General features: G+C 36.0%; 1 protein-coding gene and 1 long non-coding RNA gene across 2 annotated transcripts; one reads left to right on the top strand and one right to left on the bottom strand.

Annotated features, from left to right (window-relative positions):
• Positions 1–220: 220 nt before the first annotated feature.
• On the bottom strand, positions 221–3,266 carry LOC124393972. The gene is made up of 3 exons (XR_006927413.1): positions 3,177–3,266; positions 1,369–1,661; positions 221–317 (listed from the first exon to the last, which is right to left on the bottom strand). It is a non-coding gene; the product is annotated as an uncharacterized LOC124393972 (long non-coding RNA).
• A 1,893-nt stretch (positions 3,267–5,159) lies between these two features.
• Positions 5,160–7,556, top strand: stc1l (stanniocalcin 1, like). Its single transcript, XM_046861670.1, has 4 exons — positions 5,160–5,277; positions 5,427–5,569; positions 5,744–5,955; positions 7,109–7,556. The coding sequence occupies exons 1-4, from the start codon at positions 5,166–5,168 to the stop codon at positions 7,404–7,406; spliced, it is 765 nt and encodes a 254-aa protein (XP_046717626.1). The 5' UTR covers positions 5,160–5,165; the 3' UTR covers positions 7,407–7,556.
• Positions 7,557–12,073: the final 4,517 nt, after the last annotated feature.

The following is a 12,073-nucleotide window of genomic DNA, read 5'->3' on the forward strand; positions in this document are numbered from 1 at the left end:
AACTTATGGGAATGTGTTACCTAACTTTTGATCAAGTTTTTTTTGTTCAACTTCACAAGGCTAAAAGTGCACCTAGTTGAAGAAACGCCCATATATATATATATATATATATATATATATATATATATATATATATATATATATATATATATATATGCCCCTGTGGGAGAGCGTATGCATGTGGGAAGAAGGAACGCCACAACAGGTCAGGTGCAATGGCTTCACAGTAACTTTTATTTGGGAGTTTAATTCTAGTATATGCACGTCTCTGGCACACCCACACACATGCTCTCCTCCTTTTATGCACCCTCCGATCACTGAAAAAGAGAGAACATTTATTAGGTCTCATTAACTTCAGGTGAGGCAATCCCCAACCTATCTGCTCCTGGCCCCGCCCTCCATTCACAAACCGATGCTCGGCCCCGCCCCCGCTGCCACAGCCCCAAAGCATAATCTTTAGAAGAGAACGAAGTTGCTATTTATGGTGTATGTGGCCTGCTGATGTCAAAACTATGGATATGCAAACATTTCTTTTTACAGTTTTTGCTGTTTTTAGTTTGCTAAATCTGTTCTCAAAGAACAGCCAATAGTTTTTTACTTTAGTTTTTTAATTAAGAATCACAAAAGTTTGTGTAATGTTGGTTGTAAAAACTTTAGAGAGCCCTTAGATTTTGCAGTCTGCTTAGATTTGTTTAGATGATCTATGCCAACTGTGCAACATAAGGGGAAGTGATAATACTGTGTAAGGAGTTACCATCATTTAAATTATTTAAATGATGTATATTAATATAATTAACTGCTGCATCTGTTGTCTCCGCAATTTGTGTCCAGCTGCCATCAAAACTGCAATTTCTTTGTTCTGCCAGCTATAATTATTAAAATTCAAATCTATTAGAATATCCTCTTTCTTTGATTAATTACTATATTTTAGAAAATAAATGCAAATAGCATTTATTACAAAACATAGCTACTGAGTTGGAAATTCACTGTGCTTTAAAATAAATATAACCAAATAAATTTTGGCATATCTTTAAAACACAACATTGGCATTTTCAAAACACAATCAAATTACCCCCACATGCACTCAAAAGCCATGGTGGAAAAAGACATTATTATTGTTTGTGGTTCTTGGGTCAAAGGTAAGTCTTTCTCACTTTAAATAGTCAGTGAATCAGGAAGTCTGTCTTTAACTTTTCCATTTCTTTCCTGTCCTCCATGGCATGGCCTACATTTAATGCTAAAATATTCTAATACATGTCTTGGCTCACAGTTTTTTTTAGTGCATTGTCACATACCCAGGTTCCTAAAGGCCCGGAAATAAACATAAGTTGAGTTGGTATGGAAAAACCTAACTGAATTCAGACCTACCTCTTTAAAGGCCAACAATGAGCTTGGCCTTATCGTCCAACATCAGTGTCTGTACTCAATAATGTTCTTGTGGAAAAAAAGTAAATGGCCACAGGCATGTTCCAGGATTTGGGAAAAAAACCTTCACAGAATAGTGGAACTTGCAAGGAAAGGGGTAGACAATAGTGCTTTTCATTGCATGAGCAAGGCATTGCAGGGGTTACATTAGTGGTGGTAATAGGGATGTTTATATTGGTATCCATCCTGAATGTCTTATTTTCCAGAGGTAAACGTACAGGTATAGCAGTTTAAATCTGTAACAAAGAAGAGTAAAAAACAATTTAAATGATTGTAACATAAACTGCAACATAACAGAATTGACAAAAGTAAAGGGGCTAAATTTGGCAATTTCCTACAGTTGTGAAAATATTACAGTTGTGAAAGTATATTTATTAAGTCATCCCTTTCGGTTGGTGTGGCTCATTTCATTTGACCTGACAATAGAATTTGGTGTCAAAATTTTATTGACAAAAAAGTATACCAGTTTAACCCTTATTCTTTGAAAGATATGCTTATTTTAAAGTGTAAACCAACTTGAGAAACAGTGTTTCAATTATTCTGGGCTCCTTAAAAAGACCATACTTTCAAATTTCATTATAGTAACTTAGTGTTCACCAATGCATTCATAAAATTTTTTTATTATGAATCCAGCTGCTTATATTAAACCAAATACTGCACAAGCTACCAAAATTATAAATTCAACCATTTTACAGTACACTGAAAACCCTAATAAGTTCAATGAACTCAACCTATTGAGTAAACTCGTTTACTCAATTGAATTGAGTAAACTTATTTACTCAATTGAATTGAGTAATGGATTTTCCAAAACTTGTTTATTTAAGTTCACTTAACTTGATGCTCATGTAGACTGTACTTAAATTGTTAAGTTCATCTAACTTGGTGTTTCATAATTTGCACTTAAACTATTAAGTTCACTTACTTAAATATTTGAGTCAACTTAAAAATTAAACTGAAATTCCAAATGATTATAAATTGAATTGACTAATATCATTGTTCTTTTGACTGTTAAAGCTTTATTCAGTCCAAAAAACACATTAAACTTCATATTGAATGTATTTATTGTGCAAAATTGTTTAAACATTAAAACATTTAAATTTCAATTAATAAAACAGACCTGGTCACATCCACACTGTACGAACATGTACAGATAAATTATATAAATTACATTTCAGTTTAAATTTCAAAAACATACTGTATCAGAAAACACCCAGGTCACAGCCACAGTCTACAACACTGTACAGGTGGTAACAATATCCCACATTAACTGCTGCACAACATCACTGCTAGAACAATGACAGTCATTGACAGAATGACAGTCATTGACAAAACATCATAAAGAAAAATATATTTTATTATAATTAATAATATTCAAAATTAATGTTATTAATAAAACCAGCCTAAACCAGCAAATACGGATAGGTAAACAGCTAGACAATTAATTATTGATGATGAAGATGGACTGCTGAAGAACACTTTTTTCTTTCTGAAAACACACGATTAACTAATGTATAAAGAATTTACATCTTACAAGTCAAATTCAGTTTCTCAATATGATTTCTAAAATAATGTTCACAAAATTGATAGCGATGTTAGCAAAGTCTGAACGTGAAACACAACGTGTCTAAAAGATTTGTAATGATGACTGGGCAGTTCTTTGTTATATAAATGTAAAATTAGGTTTTAAACAAACATATTTGACAAATAAAATAATATTTTCAAGTTCATTTCTGCATAAAAACTTTACTTACCAAGTTTAAAATGGCAATTCCAGAACTTTCCGGCATCAGCAACAGGCATTAAGGACCGCCTATAGGATTATTCTACCAATCACTGCATTAGTTCTCTTTTTGCCAGGCAGAACTCCTTAAATAACCAATCACCATCAAGGGAGACCAGAGTGACTATTTTTATAAATCAGAATTTTGAGTTCATAACAGTCACAATTTTAAGTTGAAGTATTTTGCGGCTAAGTAAGTTAATCTAACTTATATTTTTGAGTTATGGTTAGAAAATACAAAATTTCAAGTAGTGTTTACTCAAGATTACTTGATTATTTAAGTAATGACAGAATTAGGGTTTACAGTGTACATACCCTTTGGAGTCGATGACTGAAAAACTAAAATTAAGAACATCACTAGATCCTGAGTTTCTTCCCTGGTAGAATAGAAAAATAGCCTTTATTTATCACATATACATTACAGCACAGTGAAATTCGCTCTTCGCATATCCCATTGTTGGGTCAGAGCACAGGGTCAGACATGATACGGCCTTGCTTAAGGGCTCAAGTATGGCAGCTTTGTGATACCAAAGCTTGAAACCCCAACCTTTCGAGCAGTAACCCGGCACCTTAACCACTGAGCTACCACTCCCTGTGATGCTCTGCCAAGTATCCATTGCAGCTCTTTCTTTTTTGGCACGTTTTCTTCAGGTTTGCCTACAGCAAGTAAAATGCATGATCAGTTGAATTCAGGTTAGGTGATTTACCATCTGTACCGTCTAATAAGTATGGGCAGCTAGTTATAGCACTATTTACTTTAGAATTAATTCTAAAGATGAACCAGCAGTCACAACACCAATAAATACTAGGGTGATAGTTCTGTTCTTTTTAATGCATACCTACACCAGTCGAATCAGGGAGTGTCAGAGAAAATAGTCGTATTGCTTTATGTTCTATCTTTTATGTTTAATCTAAAATGCCACTTCACCACAATGCAGACCCCAAACTGTTATGTTGAACTGTGGACCTTCTGAATTTAATTGAACTGGCTGTTGCTTAATTTTAAATCTGTGTGCTGCATCACATCCTCAATCGCATAGTATTGCAAGTATTTTGAAATAAATGAGAGAGAAATAATTATACCACTTGTCTGGTCTGTGTCTTCTCCAAACACTGTCTTATTTCCACAGAACCAGTAGTGATTTTAACACATGTAGTGGGAATTCCTAACAAAATGTTATAATAAAAGTATGTAATGTAATGAAAAGCAGTTGGCCAAACAAGGCTGATCTGTGATTAGTGTTAAAACAAGGTCAGGATTTCAGACTATGAATGGCTAGGCCTAAAGTTACAGAAAAGAGCTTAAGCATTTAAAGCATGAAATAAGAAAAAAACTGACTCAAAAGATTTAAAGGTATTCTATGAAATGTACATTTTATTTCTTACATGCTTACAGAGGGTCAACAGTAGATGTTGCATGTGTTTCTAGGCAGGCTGTATAGTGTTTAGAATCTACTGTAAAAGAAATATGTATTTTATCTACATCACATTAGCTATCAGTAGAATATTCCAGTTAAAGAAGGCTTGCATTAAGAAATGGAATTGCTCCATTAACCTTTTGTAAAAATCCTCACTGGGAAAAAAATATTTGCAAATGCTACTGAACTCAATTCATAAAAATATATCCAGATTATAATATTATAATGTTATAAAGTTACAAGGAAAGGATTTATTAAGTGCAAAAATGATACAAAAAGGAGGGACAACAGTCTCACTGGACTCACTAAAAACTACAGGAAACTTTAATTAAGAATTATGAATATGCATGAGACTATGGAAAGTTTCTGTTTGGGTTTGACCTACCTGTGAGATACTTATCTCTGATTGAGCACGTTTAGGAATTAAAGATTAATGATCCGTTAATCTAAAACTTGCAAGCTATATAAACCTGTGTTTTCTGTCCAGCCTCAAACAAACATTTGTGGTCTAAATCTTGAACAGTTAAAGACACAGCTCGAAAATGCTTTTAAGAATTGTTTTCCTTGTATTTCTTGTCTCATCTTTATCTGCATTTGAAACAGAGCAGTATGCACCTGCAATAAGAAAAACTCGTTTTGCCACCAACAGCCCATGTAAGTATTTCTTCTTGTTTACAGATGTTATAAAATTATAAATAATATATATATATATATATATATATATATATATATATATATATATATATATATATATATATATATATTTTTTTATCATGTTTAAGTCTGTATTTCATATGCTCTAGCGGAAATGGTCCGCTGTCTGAACAGCGCTCCACAAGCAGGTTGTAGCACATTCTCCTGCCTGGAAAATTCTACTTGTGACACTGAGGGTATGCATGACATCTGTAACATTTTCCTTCATGCAGCGGCAGTTTTTAACACAGAGGTAACTTGATTAAAAAGAATGTAAATTATTTAATGGGTTTTCAATTTATGATATTTTAATAATAAAAAAAAAACATATATATATATATATATATATATATATATATATATATATATATATATATATATATATATATGTAAATATTTAATGGCAAACTATTTGAATCTCATGTAGGGTAAGACTTTTTTCAAGGAGACCATCAAGTGCATTGCCAGTGGCATCACTTCCAGGGTTTTTCAGACAATTCGACGCTGTAGCACCTTTCAAAAAATGATTACAGAAGTACAAGAGGAGTGTTATAAAAAAATGGACATCTGTGAGGTAGCTCGCTCAAACGCAGATGTCATTGGAGAGGTGGTTCAGGTGCCCAGACATTTTCCAAACAGGTAAATCTAATTCAAACTTGGCAATTTCTCTGATCTCTGGTCCTTAAGAATATTTGTTAAAAATGTGTTTGATTGGCAGTTATACAAAAACTATGTAAACAAGCAAAACAGCTGTAGTGTGCATGGGTAAAATACACAGTTTAATGTTTTGAATGCTTATGTTTTTAAACATTTTGCAAACCTATACAATTAATAGATAGCTATTAACAAATTATAACATTAAATGACAGAAGCCCTAAAAACAAAATTTATATTTACCAAATGACAAAACAATTGTTTCACAGTCTCGTGGGCTTCCTTAGTTTTGCAAAGGTGCGTAGGCATATGCTATGCTATGACTATATGCTATTCTACCTTTGCCCATACTTACTTTTCCACTGCTAGTTTTTCTTCATTCTGGCTGGAGTGCCTTTGGCAACCCAAAGAACCGTCTGGTAAAAAGTTGTGAATTTTGGCACACTGACAAATTTGGGTCAAGTGCTGTCAAAGCTCTAGAAACACCATTGATTCTAATACGTAAATAATTTGGAAGCACCTTCCTGCTCATAACATTTGAACCATGTGTCTAAAATTTTCACTGTTCCTCCTAAATTATATTGATTATTTAATAATTCAAACCTGAACAAAAGTTATCTAAATCATTTCGATTACATTAAATGGCTGGCAAATCTGAAAGTAAAGATATATCTCAGCACACCAACACAATATTTTCTAGGCAATTTTAAAACCATAACCTAAGTCTATGCAAATAATTGTATTGCTTAGGTACATGTTTAAAATGTTTACATCACTTGCTACTCATCTATGTTTTATCATTACCAGATTTGACTTACATTATCCTACTGCCCATTTGTTAATTTTAACCTTTTCTCCTACAGTAAAAAAATAAAACATTCCATTCCATTCCACCACTCTTCATCATCACAGCATGCACATTAAGAAAGAAATTATAAAAACACATTGCCTAAATGTATGCCTCTGGTTGCTTGTGATGTATTATTTAAATAGTGATAATTCTGTGAATGTGTGGCTCACAGAGTCTCATAACTTTATGATTTAATTTCTGGAAATGTCTCGATAATTTCATTCTTGAAAATATGCTCCATATTTTTTGTGATCTGTGGTATGACTGTTCAACATTTTTTCATTGTAGGTACTACAGCGCACTGCTACAAAGTCTATTGGAATGTGATGAGGAGACAGTAGAAGTAGTCCGGTCTGCCCTTGTAGCTAGGCTAGGTCCTGACATGCTTGCACTATTTCAGCTGCTGCAAAAGAAGCCCTGTCCTCAGGACCTTGGTCATGGTCCTGCTGGTATGGATAACCTTGAGGGTTTCCGCTGGCCCATGGGAGCACCCATGTTCAAGATCCAACCTGATTTGCACAGGGAACCAAATCACCTCTTTGCCAAGAAACGTTCTGTTGAAGATAAGATGCTAAACACATTATAGAAATTATTAAGAGAAACCTTTTATTTTTAATTACCACAAATGTAGGCAATCCGCCATGACAAATATCATATACAAAATGATATTTTAGTGTTGCAGTGACAATAGCAAAATAATGGAAGCAGCTTGGAAGATAATCTGTACTCTGGCAAAAGGCAGTTATTAATATCATGCATTTCCTTCAAATAAATGAATAACATCAAACAAACTTTTTTATTATGTGGCTTTTGACACTGTATGTTTAAATAATTAATCTTTTTCAAATGCCCTAATGTTAAGAAACAAACAACAATATATTCCCTGAAACTAGCACATAACAGCGAGGGACACGCACAGAGTTACAGACAACTGGTTCTGAAGGCGTGGCGTAGAAACACCACCTCAGAGTCTGGACCATGACTCTGAAATGTAACTTGACAGATCTAAGAGTTCTAGATGCTGAATGAGAACAGATAAGGCCCTGCCTATTACAATTCTTAAAAACATTCAGAAGGATCTCCCATTATTTTAGTGGGAGATGCAGATAAGAATAATCAGCATTGAAGTGAGAGATTTATATTTACATTCACATTTATAGCATTTAGGAGATGCCATTATCCAGAGCGACTTACAACTGAGCAGAGGAGGGTTATAGGTTGCTCAAGGGCCCAGCAGTGGCAGCTCAGTGGTGGTGGGATTTGAACCTGTGACTTTCCAATCCAAAGTCCAATGTCTTAACCTGAAGAAGAACAAGCCTCAGGATTGCCCCTAAGGAAATAGCTTGCTGGCAGAGGATGAGTGGCTTATAGCCCTGGGAATGTACTATGTTAAAGAAAAGATTTGAACCAGAGTACAGAGTAGAGATAATTGGTCATTTAAAAAAATGTTTCAGAGAAAGTGTCAGGGTGCGAGTGGTGAAACAAGAGGCGGAAGCTGGAATGCAGCTCGCTCAGGTTTAATGACAGGATTGAGGGAGAGACACTCACACACACACACACACACACACACACGCACGCTCACTGCAGTCCTTAGATTGTGAGAGTCCGAAGTGCGTTTGGGGGAGAAGTGTAACGGATCTCAAATGCATGGGGAGGAGAAGCGCAGCCGGTACCGGATAGTAGATTCCGAATGGAACGGATTGCATTGAGTACTGCATGCAACAGAGAACCCATGCAGCAGTACGTAACACCCAACACATTCAATAACCAACGGGGAGTGGGTGTGAATAAGGGGTTTATGTAGGAACGGGGTGGAGTGGTGATGAGCTCCAGGTGAGCGTGATTAGGCCTGGAGCTCCAGAGAGAGTGGAGGTATGACGGATGATGAGCCCCAGGTGTGCGTGGTTAAACCTGGAGCTCTAGGGAGAGCGGAGGCATAGAGAGCCACCAAAGAGGGCGTGGCAGGTGGATCCCTGACAGAAAGTGTTTCAGTGCTGATTTTCTGATTTAAACTAATCAAGTATTTCACCTGAATCCAAGAAAGGTAGCAATTTTAGCAAGAAAAATCACTATATTTTCTAAACAAATGGCAGTTTTTTTGTTAATAGGGCAATATTTATTTAAACAATTTAGACTTCACATCAAGGTTGTGTTTTTAGAGCAAACACTTAAATATGCAGACACAGTTAAGATTATAAAATTGAATGCTGCGGTCAATTGCATCAAAAATATAATTTATAATGCAAGAGGGGACAACATTATGGGGAACATTCTGGGTTTTATATGCATGTTTCTTAATATGATCCTCAAACAACTGTTAAAGTTAGTTGAAAGTAGCTATGATGCCTGAGCAGCCAAACTGAATTTCAGAGTGGGGTTTGCGAATAGCATGCTGCTGTATAATTCTTTTATTACAATTGCTTATAATACGTTTATAATTTAAAACATTTAAAACTTTCTCATGGATATCACTGGGTGCTTAAACGTCAGTTGTTAACTGAATTGATATGGCTTAACAGAATTGTACAACTATGACAAGATTTAACAAATTATGTCAGTAAGCTTCTAATATGAAGCAGTGTTGACTAATCATAAGTCAGCATGGCAAAGGCACAATGCATTTATAACCGCACCTGACACAAAAAAAAAAAAAAAAAAAAAAGGAACACTGGACAGACAGTAAGAGCAGATGGGGCTAAAGGTAGGCAAAAAAAGAATTACAATTAGTCTTCTCTTTTAAACATATTCTATCTGTCAAATTGGTGGAGCATCTTGTATGCACAGCTCTCTTCAGGCTCCCCCACATATCTTCAGTGGGATTTTAAGTTGTACTCTGGCAGGGCCATTTCAAAACTTTGATTTAATTTAAGTGACACCATTCATTTCATTATTTGTATGGTTTAATGTCATCTGAATCGCAAATGTTTTAGGAAAAGTCCTTAAGGTTTAGCACCAAAATTGACTGCATGTCAAGCACTCTTAGTGTCGATTCCAAGCCCGGATAAATGAGGAGGGTTGCTTTAGGAACGGCATCCAGTGAAAAACATGTATCAGATTGGTCGAGGCCTGGATTATCAATGACCGCCACAGATATTGTTAGCCAGCAAGGAAATTGGGCTACCGTTGGCCGAGGGAGGAGAAGGAGAGGAGGAAGATGTCTACAGAGACAGCAGGGAAAGGAGACGTGGAGGAGAGTGGAGGTTAGAGTTGGTACTTTAAATGTTGGTACTATGACTGGTAAAGGGAAAAAGGTAGCTGATATGATGGAGAGGAGAAAGGTAGATATGTTGTGTGTTCAGAAGACCAAGTGAAAAGAACGTAGGAGTAAGACCAGGAAAATTGGAGGTGGGTTTAAACTGTTCTATCGTGGTGTGGCTGGCAAGAGAGATGGTGTAGGAATGCTCCTGAAGGAAGAGTACGATAAGAGTGTGGAGGAGGTGAAGAAGGTTTCTGATAGGGTGATGAACGTGAAGCTGGAAGTTGAAGGGATGATGATAAATGTATGAATCTGCCTACTAAATATTTTACATTTTAACTGAGTTCTGCTAAAATGAACAGAATGACTTGTTTCATCAAGATTTGTTCCATTTGACGAACGAGATTCAAAGATCCAAGTCAGGAAACGTTCTGTCAGGAAATCCCTGAGCTTTCAAACATGGGCGTAAATTTCATTTAACAGTAGGGGGGACAATAAATATAAAATTTCTCATGAGCAATTTTTGAAGGGGGACACAAATAATACAGTCAAATTGTACTTACAGTATAAAGACTGTCCCCACAGTGAAAAATGTTGTTTCTATCATTATTATTGTAGCATGGAGACTGCGTCGATTACAATGGTAATTCAAACTGCTTTACATAAATTAAGTAAAACTATCATAAAAAATAATCACAACAATAAAAACAAGGAATTAAAAAAAAGTTTAACATTTTATTTACAAATTAATTAAGACACTTAAGAACAGAATATTACGGAAGCGCATTGCATTCACAAAAAAAAAAAAAAAATCACAGCCAGGATCTCATAATTATGACTTAGTATCTCATAATTGAGATCCTTATCTCATAATTATGACTTAGCCAGGATCTCATAATTATGACTTAGTATCTCATAATTATGACTTAGTATCTCATAATTATGAGATCCTTATCTCATAATTATGACTTAGCCAGGATCATAAAAATTCTCATAAAAATTCACAGCCAGGATCTCATAATTATGACTTAGTATCTCATAATTATGACTTAGTACAGTGGAACCCCGTTGTACGAGCAACCTATAGTACGAGAAAACGGAGATACAAGCAAACTCGCTCGCAAAATTAATAAAATTCCTGTTTGCAGTGGTGATGGACAGGTTGACGGATGAGGTCAGACAGGAGTCTCCCTGGACTATGATGTTTGCAGATGATATTGTGATTTGTGGTAAGAGTAGAGAGCAGGTTGAGAAGAGCCTGGAGAGGTGGAGATATGCGCTGGAGAGAAGGGGAATGAAAGTCAGTAGGAGTAAGACAGAGTACATGTGTGTGAATGAGAGGGAGGGCAGTGGAGTGATGCGGTTGCAGGGAGAAGAGGTGGAGAAGGTGGAGGAGTTCAGGTACCTGGGGTCAACAGTGCAAAGTAATGGAGAGTGTGTTAGAGAAGTAAAGAAAAGAGTGCAGGCAGGGTGGAGTGGGTGGAGAAGAGTGACAGGAGTGATTTGTGATAGTAGGGTATCTGCAAGAATGAAAGGGAAAGTTTATAGGACTGTGGTGAGACCTGCGATGTTGTATGGATTAGAGACAGTGGCATTGAGTAAAAGGCAGGAGGCAGAGCTGGAGGTAGCAGAGCTGAAGATGTTAAGGTTTTCGTTGGGAGTGACGAGGATGGACAAGATTAGAAATGAGTTTATTAGAGGGACAGCACATGTAGGATGTTTTGGTGACAAGGTGAGGGAGGCGAGATTGAGATGGTTTGGACATGTGCAGAGAAAGGACATGAATTATATTGGTAGAAGAATGCTGAAGATGGAGCCACCAGGTAGGAGGAAAAGAGGAAGGCCAAGGAGGAGGTTCATGGATGTGGTGAGGGAAGACATGCAGGTAGTTGGTGTGAAAGAGGCAGATGTAGAGGACAGGGTGGTATGGAGACGGATGATCCGCTGTGGCGACCCCTAATGGGAGCAGCCGAAATAAGAAGAAGAAGATTATGGTAATTTGCAGTGTATTTGTTTTTAAAAATAGGCTACAAATAGTTTTTAAGTGCAGAAATAAG

This window comes from Silurus meridionalis, chromosome 11, assembly GCF_014805685.1.
Source record: "Silurus meridionalis isolate SWU-2019-XX chromosome 11, ASM1480568v1, whole genome shotgun sequence".
Lineage (NCBI taxonomy): Eukaryota > Metazoa > Chordata > Actinopteri > Siluriformes > Siluridae > Silurus > Silurus meridionalis.